The sequence below is a fragment of the Crocodylus siamensis genome, chromosome 5 (assembly GCF_052110815.1).
Source record: "Crocodylus siamensis isolate JL-2025a chromosome 5, ASM5211081v1, whole genome shotgun sequence".
Taxonomy (NCBI): Eukaryota; Metazoa; Chordata; order Crocodylia; family Crocodylidae; genus Crocodylus; species Crocodylus siamensis.
Window position 1 is genome coordinate 191175130 of NC_143399.1, and position 27337 is coordinate 191202466.

The 27337-nt window shown below is 43.4% G+C and overlaps 1 protein-coding gene and 1 long non-coding RNA gene across 3 annotated transcripts in view; one reads left to right on the top strand and one right to left on the bottom strand.

The window, feature by feature from the left end:
• The window catches only part of LOC149865066 (uncharacterized), a 27175-nt gene extending 13066 nt beyond the window's left edge, over positions 1–14109 (top strand). The window contains exon 3 of the long non-coding RNA XR_016442364.1: positions 12295–14109. This is a non-coding gene — a long non-coding RNA (uncharacterized LOC149865066). The remainder of the gene's footprint in view (positions 1–12294) is intronic.
• On the bottom strand, positions 645–25399 carry NOM1 (nucleolar protein with MIF4G domain 1). Of its 2 annotated transcripts, XR_016442363.1 has the most exons (12): positions 23728–25168; positions 22003–22127; positions 20786–20981; positions 17282–17605; positions 16381–16491; positions 15094–15261; positions 14117–14238; positions 11185–11317; positions 9701–9832; positions 4513–4622; positions 2470–3237; positions 645–2128 (listed from the first exon to the last, which is right to left on the bottom strand). XR_016442363.1 is itself a non-coding variant. In XM_090047610.1 (11 exons), exons 1-11 carry the CDS (start codon positions 24526–24528, stop codon positions 3060–3062), a joined length of 2400 nt encoding a protein of 799 aa, XP_089903736.1. In that variant the 5' UTR covers positions 24529–25399; the 3' UTR covers positions 645–3059. The 2 variants fall into 2 exon arrangements, 1 of the variants encoding a protein (XP_089903736.1); XM_090047610.1 differs by having other exon boundaries at positions 645–3237; positions 23728–25399.
• Between the last annotated feature and the right edge of the window lie 1938 nt (positions 25400–27337).

The following is a 27337-nucleotide window of genomic DNA, read 5'->3' on the forward strand; positions in this document are numbered from 1 at the left end:
CTTCACCTGCCCCAGCATCTCAGCATTCACGAGCCGCCTGGTACCTTGAAGTAAGTAGAAAAAAAACCATTTAAAGCTGTGTCTGTCCGAATCATCAGATCTCTCTGAATTGATTTGGAGGGTTCTGATTTGATGTGGAGAAATTAAAGGGTCTCCTGGTTAAATCTGGATTCAGAGATTCGGCGGCCGAATTGGGCCGAATCTCCACTGAATTGAAATCAGTGACCGAAGCTTTGTACAGTCCTAACAGTTATACCTTTATAGACATATATTAAAAAAAAAAAGCAGTTTCAAGTCCCAGTCTTGACACACACACGCCCCCCTCCCCCCCCCCACCTTTTCCACTACCTCTCACCCTCCATAAAGGACAACAGAACCAATTGCTATGAGCAACAGCTGCTGCAGGTGGCATTGCACCCCCCCGTGTACATTATGTTGTTCAGTTGCACCGAGTTCTCGGCATCTTTTTTCCCCTGCTGACCAGTTGTATTGTTCTATATGAGCTGGACTCTTGGGCAAAAAGCACTGGAAACAATGAAACATTTTTTTCCAGTTTAAAAGCTCAAGAGAATTATTTCATCAGGGAAATGCATGAAAAATGCTTGACATCTTGGTATCACACACTAATCACAGACGCTCAAAAATAGTTTCAGGGATCCCAAAACACTTTATTAAGCACCACAAAACCAGCAAAATGAGTACTTTACAGCCAGGTGTTGAGAAGGGGGCAATCAGTTTAAGGGTAGGCCTGCTCACACAAATAGGGACACAGAGTTTTTAAAGAAATGCAGAAGACATATTAAGTCACTAGCAAATTGGCCATCAAGAATGACGGGGGCAGGGGGCACATGGGTGCAGACTGAGGCGCGTGCCTGGCTTCCCCTGCCCCCTCACCGCTTCAGGGCCAGGCTCGCTCTTGCTCTCCCTGCCCCTGCCGCTTTGGGTCTGGGCCCATTCCTCAGCCTTCCCCCCTCCTGCTGCTTTGGGGCCAGGCCCGCTTTATGTCTGGTGCTGTTCTCCCCCCAGCCCACCTGCCTCCCCTCCCCATGAATGACTGAGGGGGCAGGCAGGGATGGAGAATCGCCACCCACCACCATCTCCAAGGAGCAGAGGGTGGGGGGTGAGGCTTGCCCCGCTGTCTCCTCCACACCCGTCAGCCAGCAGCCTGTGCTGCTGCTGCCTGCAGGGAGCAAGGCCAGAGGGGGTGAGGTCCGTGGTGCTGGCCTGGCCCCTCCTTGCTCCATTGCCACCGTCTCAGGCTAGGTTGGGGTGAGGCTAGCATTGCTGGCCTGGCCCCCTGCCCCCCACTCTGTTGCCGCCATCATGGCAGTGCACCACTGCCACCTCCTGTCCTGAACGCTCTTGAAGCACTTCGATTGGTTGTTTCAGACAACCAATCAGAGTGCGAATAAAAGTATTATGGACAGACAGACGAAGGCTTTTGTATATTAAAGGCATCTTGCTGCTGATTTAAAGGTGACAGCTTGAGCCTTGCTCTTGACTTATGCCAAAGGCTACTTCCTGTCAGCTTACTCATAAATAGGTACCTAGTCTTTCAACCTGTGACATCAAAGGTGACTAGCTATGGTAGTCCACTCTGCCCTCTTGGCTACAGAAACTGGCAATGATGGCCTCATGGGGCATTCGCAGGATCTTTAATGTCCTTAGGGCAGACGGATAGTTTTAAGATAAGCTTGAAAAAGACCAATGTTCTTGTTTAACCAGTGATTTCCTTAGGGCAAGGACTGTGTCTCTACCAAACCCATTAGTTGAGTTCTAGTAATCCAACAGACTTTACCATAGTAAGAGTCATGATGCATGTTACGGCTACAGGATGATGGGCTGGATTTGTGTGTTACTGTAGTAGGAACCGATTTCAAACTAGTTCACTAGCCATCCATACAACCTGGTGACATTAAGTTTTATTTAAATATTGTTTGCTAGAATGTATCATACATGGCAAAATTAGCCATGAAAATCTGGTTTAATTTGCCACTTGTAAGATGCCATATATTTTAAGAAACACTTCATCTAATCTAACAAGGAATCAGGTGATGCACCCAAAATATTAGTCCTTCAAGCACCTGGATAAAGAAAAAGAGTAGGATCTAAATGGGATATTCTCCTCCTGGAAGACAGAAAATAAGTTTGATTACAGCACATGTAGAATTTAACACATGGAAACATTTTAAGGTAGGAGCTGGCAAAAGCCTCAGAAACCACGAGATCCAAATGCACTAGGCAGTTATAGATTAAAATATTAGCATAAAATTATGCTTTGCTATTTAAGCCCAATATAATTGGGCAAACTAACTCTTCATACCAATCTAAACCACCAAGGTTTATAATGCAAGTGTTGGAGAGATCATTCCCTGACAGCAGTGCAGGTAAACAATTCTTTGAACTAGTCAGTACAATCACAAAGCACATTTTCTTTAAAAACGTAGAACTGTTCCAAAACTGACTCACCTGTGTCTGTGCCATCTAGTGGTCTGCTTTACACCTGCTTACAGTAAGTAATTAACAAGCCTCAGAGAAGGCCGAGCATTATACAACACAGAAACACTTACTTTTTTTCAATTTTACACAATTATTTAAAATAAAAGGTAACAGTTTGAATATCAAACACTGAACTCTCCAGAATTACAAAACTAGGGTTTGCTGGATAGCATCATGTGGAGACTGATATGAGGTATTAAGTAAAATTTAATAATTTTTGCCATCTCCCAAGATGTAGAATGGTACTAGGAAATACTCATTGGAGGTGAATGAGGAAGGAAGAAGATAAACCTTAAATGATGACTAGACAAGTGAAGTAAGACACGCAATTTTTTTTTTTTTTTTTTATATAATGTCCTCCTTTTGTGACCATCTCAGAAAACTGAGACTCTTGTTTGGGGGTGATACAGCTCTGTTATATCCAGAGTTTGGGGTCCTTAGCAGGGTAACAATACAGCTTAATATCAAGCATTTAGATTTCTTAAAAAAGACCTGTTGCAGTTAAGCACAACATTGTTATGAAGTCCATACAAAGTTTTCATACAAAGTTGAAGAGCAAACTATAGTTTCAATCTGGATTCCTTTGCTTGCAAAGTCCTGCTTACTAATTCAACTCTTTCTTTTAGTAAACTGGCTTTTTCAGCACTTGTGTGCACTTGAACGTTCTTTAATAAGAAGTGACTAAGGAAGAGCTTCAAACCTTCACGCAACATTCCCAATTTTGGGTTGTCAGATAACCTGGAGAGAGAAAGAGAACAAATCAGGAATAATTCCAATTTCTTATGTTCCAGGTGATGAAAATTATGAAGTGCTTTTTGTTCAAATGGCAGGTTTTGTGAAAATATCCAAATGAAGAATTCTCAATAAAAGCTAAATACTTTTGTTTTCATGTCAACAAGTAGAAGCTTACACTGATTTAACAACTAGCCAGACACCTTACATGCAAATCGGTTCTCAAAAGCAGTTTGGAATTTAAAGTGCTTCACAGGATTTGACATAAGGCAAAAGTTATGGCAAAATTAAAAGCATAGGCAATATACCCATGTATTTCAGATAGCATTTGGAATAGGTTTGTAAATGCACAGCAATAGAGACATTCCAGTTTTTAAGTAGGTCTAAAACAATTGTAAAAGTAACATATTAATTACTATTACAATACCTAAAACTAATCTAATTCCAAAAGGTAGACACCACCACTGTTGATTCCATTACATAAGTGCTGTGCCATTATTTTCAGATACACTTAGCCCCGCCCCAGTTCTTTTTTAGAATAACTTACAAATTAAGGTTCTATATGCACCATAAACACACTTGTAATGAAACCCGATTACCTGTGACCCACACTGAACACTGTTCCATACTGTAATATAAATGGGTCCTTAAAAGCATGCTGTAACCAAGCTAATGCCTTGGATGCAAGTACATTTATTCAAGCTTTTCAGACAATTCATGGTTTGTAGAAAAAGGGAGAAAACACATTAGACCTAGATTATAGCCACTTCAGAGGGGTTAAGGCATTTCTTTTGATTACCTCTCAAAGGCATTCACCTGAAGACCCTCACCCCTCTCACATGAGAAATGGAGATTTTTAAATAATATGCAACAATGTTGATAAACTAGCTTCCCCTTAATTTCTCATTTTGCAATGCATAAGTGAGGTAGCAGAACAATTTGGTGGTATGACTGAACTCTGAACCTGGCTGGTATATCAGGTGTGTTCATCAACAATTTTCTTGTTCTTGTTGGACAGTCTGATCACTGAAATCATGCACCGTTTCAAAATCTGTATCAAGTGCTGGACATACATTTTTATTTTGTAATAGCAAGTGATACCCCAATCAAAATTGGAATCACTTTGGGTAAGGCACTTTACAAGCATATAGGAAGACGTGCCTCTGTCCCAAGAGTTTCTCTAAGTCAGATGTTTAGAACAGTAACAGAGAAAGCAAAGCCCTTTTATTTTTCCAATACCTATTCACTAAGCATTCCCTGGGAAGACCACCCATCACTTACCTTCCAAAAATGGTACTAAGTTCTTCTGAGTCTGTTTTTATTAACAGCATACTTAACACTTGCTGCAGGAAACGGACTTTGGGTTTGTCTAGTTCACTGAATTCAATTACCTAGTTAATAAGATAATAAGAATTAGTCTGAAAATAATAAAAAAAGAAAATTGCAAAAAACATTTTAAAACTATGGAATAATCTTTTAGAAGCTTGAAGATGCATCTTTATTTAGAAATATTGTGATCTTTCCTAGAATCTTAGGAAAATATGGCTGGCAAGGATCACCAGAGTTAATCTAGTTCAACCCCCTGCCTGAGGCAGGATCATCCTTATCTAAACCATTTTATACACATCCTTGTCTAACTTATTATTAAAACTACACAAATCAACCTGGTCTCAACTACAATCCTAGGCTGCCAAAAGGTATAGCAGGAGGGCAAGGACAGTCAGCATCCTGCTGCTGCATGGGTTGTTAAAAATACTCAAGAAATCCAAGGAAGAGGGCCAAGGCAATGGCCCCCAAACTCCTTGTCTGTACCAATATGACTCTGGAGTAAAATATTCCTTCCTGAACCCAAATATGGCAATTGGTCTGACCCTGAGCAGAGGGGAAAGACCCTTTAATCAGGAACCTCCAGCAGCAGCATCAGAGCACCCCAGTCAAAATCTCCAGCCTTGGCCTGCAGCCCACAGCCACAACTTCTGAGGAAGGGAATAAAACAAAACAAAACAAGCCTGACAAATGTAGTGACAGGAGGAAAAATAATTCCCTCCCAGCCCTTTAGCAACCAGCAAAGCCCAGAAGCAAAGGAATAACCACGCTATAGCACAGGCATAGCGACCCCTAGATGATCCCTGACTAATGCTTATCCAACTTTTTTTTAAGAGGTCCTTTTTCAGATACATAGGAGGTAAAAAGAAGGTACCAGGTAACATGGGGCCTCCACAAGACACTCTAGGAAATCTGGTCATTGCACCAGACAGCAAAGCTAACCTATTTAACAATTTCTTTGCCTCCATTTTTTTGAGTAGGGACCGGGTCACCCCGCCACTGGGACCTCCATAGACCCCAGGGGAGGCACACCCAGGCCTAGGGTCAGTGAGGATCTAGTCAGGGAACTGGACGTATTTAAATCAGCTGCTCCGGACAATCTCCACCCCTGAGTGCTGAGGGAATTGGCAAAGGTCATTGTAGGACCCCGGGCATAGCTTTATGAACACTCATGGTGCTTTGGCGTGGTGCCAGAGCACTGGAAGAGGGCGAACATGGTTCCCATCTTCAAAAAGGGGAAGAAGGAGGACCCAGGAAACTATAGGCCAGTCAGTCTTACCTTGATCCTGGGTAAACTTTTTGAGAGAATTATCCTGGTGCATGCCCATGAGGGGCCAGCAGGGGAGATTATGCTTAGGGGCAATCAACACGGGTTCATTAGCGGCAGGTCCTGTCAGACCAACCTGGTGGCCTTCTATGACCAGGTCACCAAATCCTTGGACGCAGGCGTAGCAGTGGACATAGTCTTCCTGGACTTTAGGAAGGCCTTAGACACTGTCTCTCACCCCGTTCTCATTAAAAACTAGGAGACTGTGGCATTGATACCTATAGTCAGATGGGTCACTAGTTGGCTGGAGGGCTGTACCCAGAGAGCAGTGGTGGACGGGTCTTACTTGACCTGGAGGGCAGTGGGGTTCTGCAGGGCTTGGGCCTGCACTGTTCAACATCTTCAGCAACTGGGACGTGGGTGTAAAAAGCACCCTGTTCAAATTCGCAGACGACACTAAGATGTGGGGAGAATTGGGCACGCTAGAAGGGAGGAATAGGCTACAATCGGACCTAGACAGGTTACAGGGGTGGGCGGATAAGAACAGGATGGGTTTCAATACTGACAAGCGCAAGGTGCTGCACTTCAGGAGGGATGTGGACAGCATGGAGAGGGTCCAGAGGAGGCCACTCGCATGATCAGGGGGCAGCAGGGCAGGCCCTACAAGGCGAGGCTACGGGACCTGAACCTGTTCAGCCTCCACAAGAGAAGGCTGAGGGGGGATCTAGTGGCCGTTTACAAACTAGTCAGAGGGGACCAGCAGGCGTTGGGGGAGTCCTTGTTCCCCCGAGCGCGACCAGGAGTGACAAGAAATAATGGCCACAAGCTGGCAGAGGGTAGACTCAGGCTAGACATCAGGAGGCGCTACTTCACGGTCAGGGCGGCTAGGATCTGGAACCAACTTCCAAGAGAAGTGGTGCAGGCTCCTACCCTGGGGGTCTTTAAGAGGAGTCTGGATGAACACCTTGCTGGGGTCGTTCGACCCCAGTACTCTTTCCTGCCATGGCAGGGGGTTGGACAGGACCTGAGCTGATCATCGACTATGAAACCTCTTTTTGAACAACGCTAAGGAAAGGGAATCCACAAGTTCCCTAGGCAGTCTATTTCACTTCCTCACTGTTCTAACAGCTAACAAGTTTTTCCTGATATCCAGTCTAAATCTACAACTTCAAGCCACTGGGCTGTGTCTTACTCTCTGCAGCAAGAGGGAAGTGTTTTCCTTCTTTATGGCACTCCTTCATTTTTTGAGGATTGGTTTCTTGTCCCCTCAAGTGCCTTTTCCACAAGCTGAATAGGCTTATTTCCTTCAACACTTTCCTTCCAAGCTCTTTATCAATTTTGTTGCTCACCCCGGACCCTAACTTTTCATGCCTTTTTTAACATGCGGAGCCCAAAACTGCCCATAACACTCTAGATGAGGCTTAATCAGTGCCGAGTAAAGAATCACCATCACTTCCCGTTTCTTGCACCTAATGTCTTTATTGAGGCAGTCCAAAATTGCATTTGCCTTTTGAGCAGCTGTGTCACACTCCAGACTCATATTGAGTTTGTGATCCAGTGGCATCCGGGATCACCATAAATGAAAAGCAAACCAATCATAAATCAAAAGAATGAGCCTTGCATAATTTGACAAACTGGAGATGAAAACAAAGAATAATCCCTTACGCTTCAGTTCAAAAACACCTACTGGCTTCACATACACATTGGACAAGAGTTGCACACAAGAGAATCTAATTGAATCTGCCACAAGAGATCACTGCATGGAAGAGCAATTGCTCAAAACCAACTTCTAAAGCCACCCGTGTGGGGCACCCTATTTACCAGTACTAAGATACCCAGATGGGTCTTTCCAAGGAGACAGGCCCCTCTGACATATGCAGGCAGCCAAAGCACGCTTCCTGCTCAGTCAGAATCTGAGAACATTTCTGTGGCAGCCCGTCTCTTCAGCATCTGGGGGCCCCAAAGACTGCTACAGTACAACAGCAGGGGCAGCACTCTTTTGCCCTGCAATACAGCATGGTTTTATCATAACCAGAATTTGGGGTAGTCTAACAACACTCGCGTAATTTCAACTATATTAGTATAAGTATACCAGTACAACCTTAATAGTGTGGGCTGCAGTTATTTTGGTATAAAAGTGATTATCCCACTACAGTATTATTCTGAACAGGAAATGGAATAAACTGCATCTTAACTAGGGAATATACGGAGTGTAGCTATTTCAGTAAACAGTTTATTCACCCCTCACTGAGGGTAAGAAATGGGGGGCAACTCTGTAGACAAACCTTGAAGACATTTGGAATCCAGGTCATTACTTTGCTCCCTGAACAGCCATCTCAGTAATTTTACTCCAAAATGGAAGATTCAACATCAAGGCAGTAACTAGCAAAGTCAACAGAATCCATGGATATCCTCAAGACCTTGCTCTAAAGGCATGTTTAAGTGGTAAGGCCGCAGTTGGAGTACCGTGTCCAGTTCTGGGTGCCGCACTTCAGGAGGGATGTCAAGGGGGTCCAGAGGAGGGCCACTCGCATGATCAGGGGGCAGCAGGGCAGGCCCTATGAGCAGAGGCTATGGGACCTGAACCTGTTCAGCCTCCACAAGAGAAGGGTGAGAGGGGATATGGTGGCCATCTACAAACTGGCCAAGGCTATGGGAGAGTCCCTGTTCCCCTAAGCACTATAGGAAGTAACAAGGAATAATGGCCATAAATTGACTGACAGTAGATTCAGGCTAGATATCAGGAGGCACTACTTCACAGTCAGGGCAGCTAGGAGCTGGAACCAACTTCCAAGGGAAGTGGTGCTTGCTTTTACCCTGAGGGTCTTCAAAAGGAGGCTAGATAAATCACCTGGCTGGGGCCAATTGACCCCAGCTTGCTTTCTTTCCTGCCCATGGCAGGCGGTTGGACTTGATGATGATCTGCTTAGGTCCCTTCCAACCGTACCAACTATGAAACTGTGGTTTTGACATCCTGCCTTCTCCAAAGGAACAAAATAATCCCAACTAGTTAGTAACCGCCTCAAACCTCACTGCTGGTTTTTAGCATGATAAAAAAGCCATGCACCCTTTTGTAGCAAAGCAGTTTGCAACTCAACTAGCCTATTCTGTACATAAAGGAAGGTTAACTACCTCTAATATAGGCAGTATAAATATGGGAGAAAAAAAACAAACATATATTGTCTTCAACTCTGATTTCCCATAAAACACTATTCCTGTCTACAGTAGACCAAATTCTGTCTTCTGCATACGGATTTTAAGTACTTTCCAGATGCCCCTTCCCAAGTTCCTCTTAACAAATTTATCCTCATGGCATCACAAAAAGAGAGAGCATCTCCTAATGGTCAGTGCACTGGGCTAGGACCTTGGTTTTAATTCCGTGCTCTGCCACTGGCCTTCAGAGTAACTTTAGGTGCCTCTCTGGACCTCAATTTCCACACTTGTAAGATAGGCATAATGATGCATTGTAAAGTGCTGTGAGTCTCTGGATGAAAGCACTAGATATTATCATTAGCCTCATTTTACAGATGGGGAATGGAGACAAGTGACTTCATCAGTCTCTCAGGAAATCTGTGGCACTGAACCCAGGCTTCATGAGCCCCAAAGCTAGCATCTTAACTACTGAGCCAAGCTTCTCAGTTTGGCCATTACAACATTTGCATGAAGGTAGCTCACATCCCCAAGTTTAGGGCAGTTTGACAACTGGGTTAATTTCAGCAGTCAGAGAAAAGTTCAGCTTTGAATAATCAAAACTGGATAAACACCAACGCTGTAACACTGGCTAGACAGCAACCAGTGATAACAACAACACATCTTCCATCAAAGTAAAAGTTATGTTCAAAGTGCAAAAATACTTTAAAGAGAGAATATGCTGACCTTGAGGACTGAAATGGAGAGTGATTTTGTCTTTAACACATGAACTAACAGACACACCAGGTTGGAGAAGGCAGTGGGTGACAGGTTTCCCAAATCTCGAATTTTATCCCAAAAACTGAACTGGAATGTCATCTACATTTAAGAATAAAAGAGAATTCAAGTCACAAGTCAAATAAGGAAGTACTACTATGTAATATCATAGTGGCAAGTGCTCAAACCTACCTTACTACATCTTTTCCATTCAGGTAGCGAGCAAGCAAGCATCAAAATATTTTTTAAAACTGATTTATGAGCTTTTCCAAAAGATTTGCAAAGCAAAATGAGGACAATTTAGGTCAGAAATTGCCCCCGGTCTGAAAATCATATAAACCAAATTGGTCAGCAACCTATGGCCTGGTTTGCAGCTGCATCTGGCTTTGGCAGCATGGGCTTTGCCTGTGCTGCACTGAGGCTGTAGGGACACGGAGAAGAGGCAGTAGAGAGAAGCAGTGATGGCTAGGTCCTGGTGCCAGCCTGCCTTGGACCTGATCTGGGTCACTCTGGCCCACCACTGGAAAATGTTGCTGACTGCTGAGCTGACAAACAGTTTTAACAATTACAAAACTAAGCTACATAGCTGCATATAAGTGGTGCTCTGTGCAGATGCAGGAGTCTAATGATAGGGCTCTATTTTGCAGAATCTGGACCTTAGCCTTGATTCACAACTTTCTGAAATTAAACAACAGATGTTTTAAGTGCCACTTTTCTGTCTATAAGCTCCACAATTATCAACTTCAAACATTATAAATTTTATATCAGTCACACAAGATGCACATAAGAAGTAGCTGTCTAGGAGCCTTACAAACTTTTTATACTCTATTGGTGAAACATTTTGGGAGTTATCTGCATACAAAGCAGAAAAAAATTATTCAAAAAAGGAACTGTGCACACACACACACGCAATAAAAATCACCCAGGTAGGTTTTTTTTTCCTTCAGCTTTTATGCTGAAGCACCAAGAGAAATAAGTCTGCATGAAACGTCTACAATTATGAGTACAGTTTACGGTTTCTGTTTAGAAAACCCAATCATCTTGTAGTTTCAATAGCAAGAGAAGCAACTATAACTACTACATCATTCTTTTTTTTCCAGCTGTTGGATGGCAAAGGGTCAGTGGTTTATGCTGGGTGCAAGAGGGGTCTCTTTAACAACCTCCTTTCCCAAAACATCACATGCAGTTTCCTGATTTTAGTTTGTTACATGCTTACTGGTTCTTCTGGCCAAAGGAATCTCAATGGAACAGCTGAAAGTGATGACCTTGTAAGCAGGTTTTTAGTTAAAAGCATGCTTAGGCAGAAAGAGCTGTTTTGTGTTATTACGTAACGAAAGAGATTGGTATGATAAACCTGACAGTGGATACCAACAATGGAAAACTTTAGACGGAGAAATAAATAAAAACCCCACATTTTGGTGGCATAAATGAAGCATGAACAAATCTTTATTTACCTGAAATCTTCTATCATATTCACAAAACTTGGCAGCCAAATACGCATAGAAGGGGTTATATGTCTTTTCCTGGAGGCAACAGTCAAGTAGAACATGAACAATCTCTCTTTCCTGCTGATCTTTAAGTCCCAGCCTGCAATTTCAATAAAGAGAACAACAATAGTTCATTGAGCTTAAAAATATTGACTGCCTTAAAGTAAGAGTTGCTGGCTATTCCTCAGAATCAATTAAATTACTCTGTTGCAACAGAAATGAAATCCTAAAAGCTTTAAATTGAAACAAATTGTCAGCTGCATAAGCCAACCCAACATACTCAGTGGGCGGCAAGTGCTGTCATTGAGATGTAACTGAAGGACACAAACAACAAGGGATAGATAGAGAATGACAAACACAATGGGCTTCTGAAGAGGGAAATGCAGCAGACTATGTTTGCTGACTGAGAAATAGGCACAAATCACAGCCAGATTGTTCTTTAACCTTTAGGAAGCAAGAGCTGAAGCCCTGAAAAACAGTAAATTTCACAGGGGAGGTCAAAGAGGGAGCTAAAAGCTGTGGGTCCTCAGATCGAGTCATATCCTCAACCGTGGTTTGGGGAGGGAAAGGTTGCCTTTACTTGACCATTGCCAGGGTTGTTAGGAAGAGACATTTTATTAAATTCAACTACAGATGAGAAAACTATACATCTTCAATCTTTTTTTGGTTGGAGACACAAACCCAGTTTTTTTTGAGTGGTGACCAAGGGACCCACGTGACATGAGTTTGACTGTTTCAGTCCAGGTCCTAACAAATGGCACCCACATTAAGAAAAGCAGTAATAATTGCAGCAGCACAATCAGTACTAATTGGCACCCATGCCGGCTGTCTCAGCAGAAAGGTCAATGCCCATCTAAAAGAAGGTCAAGGGACTTTGGCAAAGAACAGTACCTCACACTGCACCTATTCTGTGAATAAATATGATTTAGTTTCCAGTACTGCCAAGTATTTGGCAGTACTAAAATCAATTAAAAAATAAAATGATTAATATTTTAATCTGAAATGTCAAACGTTTTTTGCTCTGCTGTAAGACTGGACTTTTTTTTGGAACAGACTTGTATTATCTTCCTGCATTAGGAATACAAAATCCCTGGGATCTTCCTCAATACTTGGTAGAACGCAGATTGTCATGGACTGCTAGGAGTCTAATCTCAGATGGCTGTGTAAATTTCAAGATACCTGCCACTGTACTTGCGTACACGTGCACCACAGATTTTCAAAGGTAAGGTCCATGCCTCTGGTTCCCTTCCCCTAGTCAGCCTACTGCTCTGCTTTATGCTCCCCAGTGGGGACTTCTTTCCTGGTCTGGTGCCCTGCTTTCTGTTCTCTGCCTGATCAGTAGCCGTGTTCCCAGTTCCTTCCCTGATCTGCTGTATACCACACACAGAGGCTACCCCGTCACTTGTAGGGTGGCCATCATAGGGGACAGTCCGGTTATCCTCTATTAAAACAAAACCCAATGCCTTTATGTCCTCTATTTCTTCAAGAGAAAAAGAGGACGTAAAGGCGTCTGGTTTCATATCAATAGAGGACAGAGGACAACCAGACTGTCCACCCTAGTCACTTGCAGCATGTCCTGCATGTTGGCCACCCCTGGTTTAGGCTTTTATAAAACATAAATCTAAAATTGTTTTTAATCTTTTATTTACAAGACCTTAAAAACACCAACTTTAATAGTCTAACATAACAGTGGGCCCACCACACTTTCTAGGCTACAGTCTCAATCTCACAAGTAAATTATAGCAAAATTTTGTTGTTGCTATAATTGCCTAAACATTGATTTCTCCGCTCTTTACTTTTCCTGGTCTGTGTTACTACAATAGTTCTAATTTTTTATTCTCTTGTTTAAATGTATCTGGCTTTTGCTAGTCTTGATGCTTACTTTTGTTCTCACTTTAAAACAAATTAAAATTTCACCGATACCAACAGGCTGAGGCTAACACAGAACAGAGGCTAACTGAAACAGAATATTCTGATTCTAGGTGGCAAAGCATAGGGGGTGCACATGCATCCCCCAAGTGTCAGTGCACCCCACGACTGTCCATGCTTGCCACTTAGGCAATGTGCTGGGGAACACCGGTGGGCCCCCCAGCAAGCACCAGCTGGGGAGTGACACTCTCAGAAGTGGCTGTGGAAGCGAGATTGCCTGCGGGGGGACCCCCCCAGTCAGTGACTGGTTGCTGGGGGGGTGGGGCATGTGCCCCACTCTGACTAACATGGCACCAGTTGCCCATGTCTAATTCTCAAAATAATAGAATAGATTATCATTGCCCAGTCTGGTATTTAGACTCGATTACCAGAACAACACTACCCCAGTCTTAACCGATTTTGCTGTTTAGTGGTTAATAGCTTTATGTAAATATTCTAATGCTTGGCTATTTGAAGCCTGTTTAATACATTTAAGTGCAATTCCAGAATTAATTCCCAATTCAGATGCTTTTCTTTGCACTGCTCATTTGTTCAGTTGCCACTGTACATTGCCAGTTTCTTAGCAGTGAGTGGATGGTGGTTTTTGATTATCTTAGAAAATCTGCACCCCTACATTCAGCAGCAGTGGCCAAATCTCCAAATCAGATCTGGCTAAAAATTGATTCAGGACAGTGATTCGAATCACTAAATCAACTCACTGTCCCCCAAAATCAGCCAAATCCAAAGCGAATACTAGCTGCTTCACACAGGCTTAGTAGAAACACCTTGTTTGTCTAAAACAGCTCCTTGGTCATAGCCATTTCTTCTAAAGTGCTCCCTGGAAGGTTAACAATATTTTGGTCCATTCCTTACTCCTTGACTTGTACTTTAGTTCTGCTGCACTGCTTGGCTTCCTTGTCATCATCACTTCTGATGGTTCTTCACTCCATCCTCACCTCAACCCTTAGCAACTTTCGCACTCTGTACTTACTTCAAAAGCTTTTCAAAGGCATCCAAGAAGTCTTCACTAGTCATTAAGACACAAAAAATATTTTTCCTGATGTCAGTGTTCATTCTCTGCTTACGAGCAAGCTCCAGTATCTTTGAACTCACCTAAAAAGAAATTTCATTTTTAGACATGATGGAGAAAAATACTTCCACTGCAATCTCTCCAACATGACCGATTATTTGAGGCAAATTGTGAAGCAACAATCCAAAGGCCTTTTGGCCTTTATCACTGGAAATCAACATAAGAATTGTTATGGCTTCGCCTTCTACCAAGGAAAATCAAGTGAGTTAGAAGTGCTTTTTTAAGGGCCATGGATATAAGAACAGGATAAAGAGTAGCAAGTCAGCTATCCCACTTTAAAATAAAGTTACTGCCCCTATACATGATTTAGCTTTGCCCCAATAGCAGCAGAATGACTCCTGGATGAAGAAGCATTACAACTGCTCTACTCTCCTAAGTACCTACCTCTTCAGTGCTCTACCTTTATAGCAGAACTAGTTTCAGGTTTATCCCTGGTCTATAATCTAATTTAAATGGCTGTACTCTTCTTGCCATGTGACTTGTGCACTTTAAAAATAAGTTAACTGTATATCTCGTAGGAACAAGGGACCTTACTCAAAGTCCTGGAATCCTTCTTTGACAGTGCCTGCTTTTCTCATTTTATATGTCAAAAAGCTAAGAAATTTTCTGTAATTTCAGAAGGTGGAAAAGACAATTTCAGGGCCAGGGCAAACAGAAATCTGACCCCCACAAACCACATTAGAAAGAGACAGATGTCACATGGAGCTTCTATAAACTCCATAGATGTGCACTGCTTTACAAATTAGAAAGATGAATCTTACAGTCCAAAGGCTCAGTTCTACAAAACGCTGTTAGGCTTGAGAGGCCAATTCACGTGTCCCAAGGACAAAAAAATTTTTTGATACATTCTTTAATTAATAGCATGTCTATATATGTACCTTTCCAACAGGCAGTTGCTGCTGAGTCTTGTTGTTGGTATTATCAATCATTGGTGCTCCACTCCAAGATGACCCTATAATCCACCAGCGACCAACTTGGTCAGCGTTGAGGAGCGATTCTAATGATACACGAAGCTGAGTCTCTCTTCCAGAACCACTGTTGTGAACCTTGTACAACAACAAAAACAACAGGAGCATCTTTCAGTTCCAAGCAGGTTTTTAATTTAAAGGATTTTAGATCAAAAGCCCACTTTTTAAAAGTCTCCCTACTGTGCTGTCAAATCTTCCTCCTCGTAACTTTTCCTTCTAATCATGACCTACAAAACCTACACAATTCCATTTATTTTAAATAAAAATATATATATGTTCCTAAATCTGCATTTTTGGACTTCATTGCTTTTTCTTTTTTTTTAAATGAACACCCACCAAAAAAGAAATCCAGAAGATTATCTTCATTCACTAAATTATAAAAGCTTTGGTTTAAATTCCAATCTAGTTACAAATTAAAAATTATTTGCAGTCTCTTATTTTCTATGGCACATTTTTGCTCATATGAAATCACTAAAACTTTCAGTACACCTAGTGGTAGCAGGAGATAAGGAATAGATGGGAAAAGATGTTACAAGTAGGTTTTAAAGGTGTACTTGCAAAACTGTAATAAAAAGCTCTACAGAACCTGCCTAAAACATGCCTGGATATAATCTATTAAATTCCTAACTTTGCATATTATAGTGACACAAATTTCAGAAAAATATCCACTCTTCTGAAGCGCTGCTGGTTAACTGGATAAACCTCAGGTTTGAGAAGTGCAGTTTCTGACATGACAACTTGCCTGCTCTGCATAAAATGTTAAAGGATCCTACACCACTTTCTGCAAGCCCCAGCATACTTAGAAAAAGATTCCCTCATTTCTCTAACTGTTTAGCAACATGCAACTGGATACTAACACCTAGACAGCTGCATTTCAGGAGTTTCTCAGGATGTGAACTCTGACCTGCTCTACACTGCAGTTTTGTCAGCTAGGGGATGCAAAAATACAGAACACTTCAACTGACTTTGCTCTGTCATTTATAGGATGGTGAATTATGCCACCAGAAAACTGCATCTGTCATATCTCCACTACAGGGTTCTGCCATCATAGCTATAGTGACATAAAAACAACATTTCCCAGCTGTGCAAGAGATTTAACATACGTCAGCATCACCTTAAAAAGGGTCTTGCAGTTAGTTCTGAAGGTATGACTTAGGAACAGTTGTAGTATGGATATACCAAAAACAAAATCCTTACCAATGGTCTCTGCAGTTTGCGCAGTTTCTCAACTGGTTCAGGGTCATAACCTGGGATTTTCCGCATATCATTATTTTTGAGTGCCAGCATAGTCTCTAGCATAAAGTGAACCTACAGGAGGGAAAAAAAACCCAACATGACGACTTAGCTGCTGGAAAAAGGGTCATTAAAAGTGCAAACTTACCTGGAATGTGTTACTGCGCGCACACACACACAAGCACTTTGGCTGCAATACATTCTGGAATCTAGATTACGTACTTGCACATAAAAAATTCTGGCTAAGAGACCATATTCATTTCAAGTACTATTGCCTCTATTTGTTTTAAAGCCAGGCTCATACCTCTGCTTATTATGGGTTTTGACTCAAACAACACTGAATAATGAACTGAATACCTCAAACTTTGCATAACAACGTGGTCCTAGTTACAGCTATTTCAGATCATGCTGGTCTTTGTATTTTGGAAACAAACTTTCCTTTGTATGTTTTTCTCTATGTACACAAAAACAGAAGTTAAATGCAATATTAATTTAAGATCTAATCTGACAACATAACAAAGAACTTTAGCTGACAAATTTAACACAAGTTGAAGGTGTTGGCAAGTTTAAAAGATCATAGAATCATAGAAGTAGGGTTGGAAGGGACCTTGTAGATCTTCAAGTCCGACCCCCTGCCTGGGCAGGAGAAAAACTGGGCTCAAATGACTCCAGCCAAGTAGGCATCAAGCCTCTTCTTAAAAACCCCAGGGTAGGAGCCAGCACCATTTCCTTTGGAAGTTGGTTCCAGATCCTAGCCGCCCTAACTGTGAAGCAGTTCTTACGGATGTAAGATTTAATCAATTCTTTAATGAATTCTGTCTACACAAGAAAATTTGTCCTATTATGTATCCAAATGTATTCATACCCTGGACTGGTCCTGAAATTTCTTCCCAACAGCACTTGCTTTGTTCTGAGCCTCACTGATCAGTTCCTTCAATGCAGAGGCATCATCTTTCCTCAAGGAAAAGCCCACATTTTTCAGGAGTAGCAAAATCAGTTCAATGTCCTTTTCCGTGAATGTGCTAACAAGCTTCTTCAGAATGTCAAAGATCAGCAGTGAATGCACGACATGGAAGTTATACAAATGGGCAATCAAGATAAAGAGGTTTTCACATTCTTTCCCTTCAGTCTCACTTGTATAGAGTTCATCAAATTTCTTTACTACTGCCTCCAAAAAGTGTGCACCAACCTGGCAAAGAAAAAAAATATTACCAGTAAGTTAGCATACATGCAATTATAAATTTTTATATTTAAACAGCAGCTGCAAAAGCATAAATGCTGATAATTACACCAACAATTAACTTTGGAGAATGCTGCTACACCCCTCCTTCAACATAAACTTTAAATATCAACATCATAAAAAAAAAAAAGAGTGTACACTATATTTTTCTTACATTTTTCTTTCTTCTCCTTAAAATACATACTATTTACATCCTGTCCACTGCCACATGGCAATTATATTTTTACACATGCAGCCCAGTTATCCTTTCAGACCTATGTTTGATGAAACAAAGATAAAGAACCAATTACAAAAATATTTGTTTAAAACAAAGAAACTGGAAGTATTACTCACTGCAGCATGGATTACCATGCTCCCAGTTGCCAAGCTAATACAGCTTCTTACTCCAAGTAATTTGTACACTGAAAGACAACGTGTCCAGTACCAAAAATTACTACACTTGATCTAAGCCGTCGTCAAGAGGCCAACAAGCAAAGAGAGCCCAATATTTTAAATTAAAATTATTTGCCATGAAAAGCCTAATAAGATAGGTATGTTTTTTTCTCAGCTTGTAGTTGTGGATTTTGCATTACTACTAACCGACTCCAAATTTTAGATAAAACTCAAGTAATTGCTGAATATGTTCAATCTGGAAAAAGATCCTATGATAACTCAATACCTCCTTGATTCTTCATTCATCAGCAGTAATATTACATCTACATTCTTTGAAAAAAAGATATGCCAAACATCTTAGCTCCAACTGTGCACGTAATCACTTGTCAACTATTCATTTTAAAAAACAAGCTATGTAATTAAAAAACACGTAATACCGCCATGCCAATATTGCAGTTATAATTATTAAAAACTGCATTATGTTCCAAAAGCAATTCTGACTTGCTTGCATTTCACTTCCCCAATGGTTTCAGGTGTACATTTAACAATACAGCACAAAGATTTAAATGTTTTCATTTGCAGACCCCCTAAAAAATTTCAAATGGAGGTGTAGATCTTTTTGAATGATAAGTGCAGGTATTCACATGCTTTTGATTGATCATAGTCATCTTTTGCAGATCCCCAAGGGGCCGCAGACCACAGGTTGAAAACCACTGATATAGCAATATACTTACCTGTGCATTCAACAACAAAAACATTACATACACGCTACACAGTCTTGTAAAGATGGCTATAGAAATCTTAACTTTTGCATCTCCTGTATCAATTCTGACTGTAGCCTTAATGTTACCTCATAGTTTCGTGCACTTTATAGTCTAGACTTTTTAAAAAACAAAATATCTTATGCTTTATAATGCATTTAGACAGTCACGATTAAATTCTTAAATGTGCACTAAAAAGTCTCTGACACACGGCATAGTTATTTTTAGGGGTGCGCCGATAAAGATATTCTTGGCTGACACCGATGGCTGATTATTAAGCAGCCATACTGGCTGATACCAATCCGACAGCTGATTTACAAGAATGCAGCACGGCAGCTTGGAGAGCAGCATCCAGCCAGTAAGGGCGGGGGGGGGGGGGAGGGAGGGAAGGGGCAGTAGGCATCTGTGCTGGGAGAGGTGGCTACGGGGAATTTTGGGGTGGTCATAGCTTATAAAACGCCACCCCTCCCAGCATAACCCTGGCTGGGAAGAGGCTGGTGCAGCTCCTGGCCCCGAGCTTGCGGTGCGCAGCCCGCCCTTGCCCCACGCAGAAATCAGGGGGGAGCACATGCCCCCCATGCTTCCCCTAGGGGTGTGCACAGCAGCAGGAAGCCCTCCCCATCCCCCGTGAACAAACCACCTACAACTCTGTCCAACTACTGGGGTTGTATTCACTGCCCCAGCTGGGCAGCAACTACCCCTGCCCCACTCCCTCTCTCATTGTGGGGGCCTCAATCTGCTCCCGCCTCTCACCATGCCCTTCCTACCCCACAGACTTAACAGCTGGATACTGCTCTCCAAGCTACCAGGCTGCTGTCCTAGCTACATGCATTGCAGCTGTGTGCATACACAGCATTTATCACTGCCATTATCTGCTACATCAGCCAAAAAAGCTGATTGCTGAAAATGTTAATTTCCCTTTTATCAGTGCTGATCCGATATACTACTGATATATCAGTGCACCTCTAGTTAATTTTAAGCTTATTCAAAAACTGTTTCATTACATCACCATCAACATTTTAAAAAGGGTGTTTAACATTTTAAAGCAAAAAGTAGGAGTAAAAATTGATCATCATAACAAAAAGGTTGCATGGAAAGAAGGTAACAAAGCTACATCCAGCTGATATTAGTTTGGTTGCAAAAACAGCTAATATAGAAGTAATTTAGCCTTACTCATACCAATATTAAAGTAATTCTTGAGTCCGTAATGCATCTTATTAAATTGGTTCTTGGTATTTCTACCATTATATAATTAGAATACAGCTTTATGGGAACGGCATCCTGAAACACCTCATTGTCTCTTGGCAGAAGTTGCAGTAGAATTAGCTAAACTCTTATAATGACTTCCCTTTGGCATTACCTGTTCTAACTTGTCCTTCATATTAGTAGGCAAAGTTAAAATTAATTGCGTCTTGACATCTGCAAACTTAAAAATGCAGCAAACTGTCAAAAAGTTATAAGGTACTCCACAAAGTCCTGAAGGTCCGGCAAACATCTGCATAAGCCTATGGACTATATGTAGGAGCAGGATTTAGCATTGGTACTTAAATGGATAAGTACTGCTGCTGAATGGCTTCCTAATTTTTAATCAACACTGTTATTTGATATACTGGATTTAAGAATATTTTAAATAGCCACAGGATAGGAATGAATTACTTTAATTAAACAGAAGAACAGGGGGGCCAAAACATTTTCCAACACTACAAATGAAGTCAGAAGTACTAAAGCTTTCAATCAAATGATGACCTGCGCTTTTATAAAGATCACCCACAAAAACACAGAGAAGAAAATATCCAAGTAACACGGATAAGAAGTTCTTACCTGTGAATTCCTGGCTACTAAGCCACAACTACTTTCACACAAGTCAGCAAATGGTGCAATACAATGAGGTATAAACAGAGACACAGGACTTATAAAGGCACTTTGATAAGCATCCAAGAAAAAGGAGTGCAACAACATGATTACAAAATAGAACAGGCTCCAGGCAAGAAGTTACCTCAATTCCCACTGTATGATGAAGAATGCTGACCAAAAGGACATGTTCCATCATCAGCCTTGCAGGCATTGCAGCTGCAGCAACACAAGCGTTCATAAGAATGTCTGTCAGGGTTTCATTCATGTCCTTTCTACTATTAGCCATGTACAGCTCTTCCAACTGTCCACTTATGGAGGCCATATTGGGTTCACTCAGCCTATTAAGAAATACAATTGAGGGTTCTCTTTAGCTTTGTACCAATTCCCTCAATACACATCACCTAATATTGTTTTTAATCCACATGTCAAAACCTTTATATTTTCCCTCATTTATTTAACTAGTACCTAATGATAAAGGGAAAACATTTTGAAAGAGGCTTTTGATATTTCTTGTTCACCAAATTCTTGAAAACACCAAATATTTAGTCCCAGTCTTCTCATAAGATGCAATATATGAAGCACAAAAGTAATACTATTATTTGTAAGGCACTGGCAATGCACTTAGTGCTATATAGAAGACAAATAAAGAACAATCCTTACTCCAAGTAGTATTTCTGAAATGACCAATACATACCCGCCATGTGGCTGATCAGAATAAGATTGCTATTGTTACACAGATAAATGGCCAGACTGCATGCAAGATAGATTGCTCTAAGGTTTTGAAACACTGGCACAGACAAAAATTAACACTAATTAAATGCTTTTTTCTAAAAGTCGTAAATAAGAAATAACTAGTCATTACCACTGAAAAAGATAAAACTATAGTACAAGATATGCAAGGCCCTTCAGAGATTCAGGCCAAGCAGTCTTCTTAGTTTTTAAGTTGTGTGTTTAATTTAAATGTTTTAAAATTAAAAATCCCTATCTTCAAGCTTATATTGTACATATGAAGAGTTTGATGCTAGAATTGTTTTAACTCTGCACAGCCTCACTGATGTCCCTGGATGCATGCCCTGCATGTAGCAGTAAAGGTTTGGAGAAGTGAGTCCAAAGTTTTACAATCACACATAATGAAAGCCTATCTTCTTTCCTCCTAAATGTATCAACGTCTGTAGTAGACGTTCTGCAAAACAACAGACAAACAAAAAATCATTCCCAGGATGGTAGGCTTCAAAACTGTCCAAAAAAAGGATCAGTTTGCAAGAAGAAAGTCCTATTTACATCTCTTTGGTTTGAGTCATAGATGCTGTAGCAAAAGGCCATCAATGCTGACACATTCGACTTGACGCATTTCATTACCTGTTCACTAGACCATTCACCGTTTTCTTCAGTCTTAACAGTTCTTCCCTTTTTTTGTCATCCATTCTCCCTCCAGCTCCTCTCGCTTGAGGGGGGACGTATTTGGTTGGACTAGGGCAAAGGTTCTGTCCCAAGAAAAAATTAGGGTGATGTATTAGAAAAATATAAGTACTTTGGAATAAATGTGACTCTTTTCACTAACTCTGACAAATTGTTAGACATACCACACATTTATTTCTAATCAGTACATATTTAACTGTAGCACTAGACACATAGCACAACATCACGCTAAAGGAGCCAACTTGAGAAACTTGGAGAAAATTATCTTTGCTTATTGCCAACTCAATGGCAAAAAAGGAAGTCTATCCTCTTAAACGAAAAGTTTTCTACTTAGCTAAAACCAAGATCCTAATCCAGGTTCATTTCTCCCATTAGTCACTGGAAATGCTGCAGGCTTCCAAAATGCTTGGTCTCCAACGTGTTATTAATTTAGTGCTGGGTTTTCAGTTGTAGCCATGTTGGTCTAAGGACATAGGCAGACAAGGTTCTTTGAGCAGATATGATACCTTTTATTAGACCAACTGAGTAGTTGGAAAAAAGTTCAGGCCACAAGAAGGGTGATTGCACCTCAAAAGCTTGCTAAGAACTTTTTCCCTAACTACTTAATTGGTCTAATAAAAAGTATCACATCTACCCAAAGAACCTTGCCCATCAGTTTAGTGTCAGCTGTATCTTTTTGTAGGAGGAAGATTACACCATCTGGTTGATCTTCCTCATCCCTTCCTACTGTAGTTCTATTGGCTTCCTGAAACAATGACCGCAACATCGTGTTTCAATCAGATATGCTTGGAATGGAGGTAACGCTTCAATCTGAAAGTGACTTCATGGCTCTGCTACGTATTCCTGATGCGATCACAGTCAAGTTACACTCCAGTCTTTGTTATGCTCCACTTCTGTTGGCAAAGGGTGGAGTGAGTTCACCTTTAAAACTCCTCTGTGGCAGCAGAATGAGCTTTTCCTCCAGCAGAACTAAATCACCTCAGTAGAGCAGGGAAGACTGTTGCTGTCGGGCAGAAGAGGAGCTCTCTTGCATCTTCTGGCTGCCGAAGCACATTCAGCTAGTTCCTTCCACAGTGCACCTGACCTGGACGACTGCCGTCTGCTGCCAGAACCCATAGCACAAGGTTGCCAGCGCAGACAAGTCCAGTTCCTATGCTGTCAGATGCAGGATAACGCTCCTTTCCCCCTTCATTCCCTTTACCTGTTTGTCTGTTTCCACATTACAGGTTTCCCTCGCCAGCCACAGGTTTATGTATCCACGCTGAATATTCCCTATACCATTCTGGCAACCACGGTTTAATTTTGAGTAACCACGGTTTTCCGTGGCAGCGCATCAGCCTGCCGCCTGCCATTTTTCCCACAAACCTTTTGTCTTGCCAACCACGGGAACTGTCAGGAACCCAACCCCAACAGTTGGCAAGGGAAGCCTGCATTTCCATTGCTTCAAAGCTGATCCAGCCTCTTGCTTCCAAGAACGATCCCTTTTCCCTTAATACACCCAGTATTGGTCCCTGGCCTCTTCACCTAACAGTGTTTCAGCCCCACAACAACATGGAGCAAGGTGCGCCTCGGCCATCGTAACCACCGGTCCCTTTCAGGAGAGATCTCGGGCAGGGAAGAGGCCCCGAAGAGCAGTGCGTCCTGTGCTGACAACCTCCCACCTACCGTCTGCTCCATGGGGCTCCCGGCGGGGTTGGGTTCCCAGGTGCCACCGTCTGCTGAAGACGCCTCGTGGGGTCCTGTTGTGTCAGCCTTCGCCAGAGCCGCTGTTCCCGTTTCGGCCCCTTCATCCTCCAGCTCCTCCTCATCTTCCTCACTGTCTTCCTCCTCCTCCGACTGTAGCTCATCTTCATCCTCCTCGCGGCTCCCCCCAGGCGCCAGGCCCCGCTCGGCCTCCCCGCCGCCGTCGCTTTCGCCGTCCTCCCAGAGGCCGCCGGCGCCGCCGCCGAGCGCGCCGAGCACGTAGCCCAGCCCGTCCCGCGCGAAGCTGGGCGGGAGCCCCTCGCCCGCCCCGCGCCGCCGCTTGCGGAGCCGCAGGCAGCGCTCCAGCCGCCGGATCTCCCGCTCCTCCGCCTCGTTGGCCGCTAGCAGGGCCCGCTTCCGCGCGCGGGCCGTCGCCACCGCCCCCAGCGGCTCCGGCTTTCCCCGGCCGACAGGCTGCTTCTGCTTCTGCTGCGGGCGGGCGTCGGGGGCCGGGGCCGGAGGCGGCTGCCGCTGCTGTTGGGCCCCGCCAGGCTCCCGCTGGAGGAGGCGGCGGCGGCCGCGCTTGAGCCTGCGCTTCTGCTTGCGCAGCTCCCGGCGGTTCCTCCGGGCCTGGCCGGCGGCGGCGGAGGGGGGCGCGGGGCCCGGCTCCGCGGGCGGCGGGGGGAGGCCGGCTGCCCGCACGAAGTCCTGCACGGCCCGCTGTAGCTCCCGGAGCCGTCCTGCGCCAGGCCCGGCCACCCGCCTCGGCCTGCGCGCCGCCATCTTGTGCGGGCTACCGCCCTCCCTCCCCTTCGCCCGCGGCGCCCGAGCCTGGGCGGGGCCGGGCTGAGCCTGCCTCGGCCCCAGCTGCGGCGCCGGGAGCGGCCAGCGGGGCAAGGCCCCCGCCGGCGCAGGGCGCTCCCACGGCCCCGAGGAGCTGACCCCAGTGGGCCTGGTGTGCGCCAGAGCCGGCGGGAGCAGAGGTGTTTCTAGACAGGAGGCGGCCTGGATCAGACCAGGCCAGCTGTAACCAGCCCGGTGCTTTGGGGAGAGACCGCGGCCGGCAGCCAAATCGCCCCGTGAGAAGGGAAAGGACAAGTCTTGAGGCAACCAAGAGGAGTCCCCAAGCAAGGGATGGCTGCACACGCACCCTCCTCTGCCCAGCCCCTGCCAACATCCCCGCCGAGCTTCCCCCAGTGGGTCCCAATGGGTGCTGTTGTGTGCGGATAAGGGAGTGAAGGTCTCTGCCCTGCTGCAGCGGAAGAGCGGCCTGCCCTGCCCTGCCCTGCCCTGCCCTGGGGCTTCCTGGCAGACCGAGGCAACGCCAACACGCTCGGTGCTCCCCGCAGGCCGGGGGGACGCTGTTGTCAGTATCCCCCAGTGCGGCGAGGCAGCGGGATGCTTGTGTCCATAATTTATTAAAAGTATACCTTCTGAAAGATTTCATGTGTGCAGCCATTGACAGCTCACTAAAACTCATTAAGTGGCCCTCCAGCCAAAATAATTGCCCACCTCTGGCATAACAGCTTCTGCTTCCTATTTGATTCACTGTACAGCCGGACCCGGAGTTACGTGGGGGATACGTTCCTGAAACACACTGTGTAAGTTGAAACCGTGTAACTTGAGGCGTTATGTCAATGGAAAACGGGGATAGGGACCTGAAATCAAGATTTGATAACATTATTTCATAATAAAAGGATATTTAAACACAAAATAATGGAATTAATAGCCTTATTAAAACCTTTACTCACAAATTATTCATCTGATGGAAGAGCATCTGGCTGCACTGAGTTATCTGGCTTCTTCAGAGAGGTGCTTGAAGAAGGAGGTGACCCTCTACTGCTTGGCATTCCTGTCCAGTTCCTTCTGGAGCTCCTTTTGGCATGAAAGGAGTTGATCTAAGCCCCTCTTAAAGTTAAGACTCCTTTCCATGGTGGGGTCAAGTTCCACGATCTCTTCACTCAAGTTTTGAGCCTTACACAGGAACTCTCGAATGGCTTTAGCGGTGAAGGCTGGCTTAGCAGAGTCTGTCTCTTCCTCTTCCTCACTGTCGCTGCTGGATGCAGCAAGCTGCTCAAGTTCCTCATTTGTTGGTTCCTGTTGGTGGGAATCAAACAGCTCAACCACGTCCGCATCCTCGATGTCTTCAAATCCCTCTCCTCCCAGCCATTTGGCCAGCCTCGCAATGTCAGCGACTTTGTTGTCGATGGTGGGGAAGCCTCTGAAGTCACTGATGATCTCAGGCCAGAGTTCGTGCCAACAGGCATTCGAGGTTGGAGGTTTGACCTCCTCCCAGGCCTCCTGGATTACGCTGATGCAGTCTAAAATGCATCGCTTTCAAAAATGCATCAGATTCTCCACTCTCCCTGCGTCGATTGTGTCCAGTGCCTGTCTGTAGAGCCTCCTGGTATAATAAGACTTGAAAGTCTTAATAACGCCCTGGTCCATAGGTTGTAAAATTGAGGTTGTGTTGGGAGGCAAAGACAACAGAAACGTTGGGATCAGCAAAGGACAATGACTCGGACATGTGACCTGGCACATTGTCCAACACAAGAAGGACCCTGAAAGAGAGATTCTTTTTCACAAGGAATTCCTTCACTTCCGGTACAAACGAGCCGTGTAGCCGGTTCTCAAAAACAACACGTGACCCAGGCTTTCTTATTGGAACACCACACTACCGGCAAACATTTCTTGTTTTTATCCTTTAGCGCACATGGATTTTTGGCTTAGTAGGTTTGCACTTAAAGTCCCCTGAGGCATTTGCACAAAACAAAAGGGTTAATCTATCTTTAAATGCCTTGAAACCACTGGCCACACCTTGTTCTTTGGTTAAATAAGTCCTGTTACCCATTTTCTTGTAAAAAAGTCCTGTTTCATCACGGTTGAAAACTTGGGTGGGTTTGTAACCTTTATCTTCAATAAATTCTAAAAACTGGCTTGAAATTGCTAGCACTGTCCACATCAGCAGATCCTGCTTTGCCTTGTAATTTCACATGTTGCAGATTATACCACTGAACAAATCTGTACAGCCAACCTCTACTAGCAGCAAATGGCTTGGCGTCACTACTCTCTCCTTCACTCTCGGCTACGGGCTCATACAGAGACAAAGCTTTAGCCCTAATTGCTGTGCCGTCAATAACTGCTCCCTTTGTATTGGTCATTTAATTGATGCAAAGAATAAGGAGTTTCTCAACCTTCTCTAAATGAGGAATTCTAGTCACCAACAACACTCTAGAACTCACAGGGGTTGTCGTTTTCATGCAGTCTCTAATTTTATACTCACTTTTTTTAATGGTACACACAGTTGATTCACTTAAATTGTATTGGCAAGCAATCGATGCAGCACTATTGCCTTCTCTTAATTTGTCAAGGATTTCTATTTTCTGCTCTTTTGGGCACATCATCAAGACTTTCTTTGATGCCATTTTCACAAATGTTCAGGGGTTAACGTAACCAAAAATGATGGACAATCTTGGAGGAGACGACAAGCGATGCTAACACTATTTAAGCAGACTCCTAACAGCGTAAACATGAAGCAGGGTATCACATGAGTTGAAGCATGGTCATGTTATATAAAGTGTGTATATGTGAA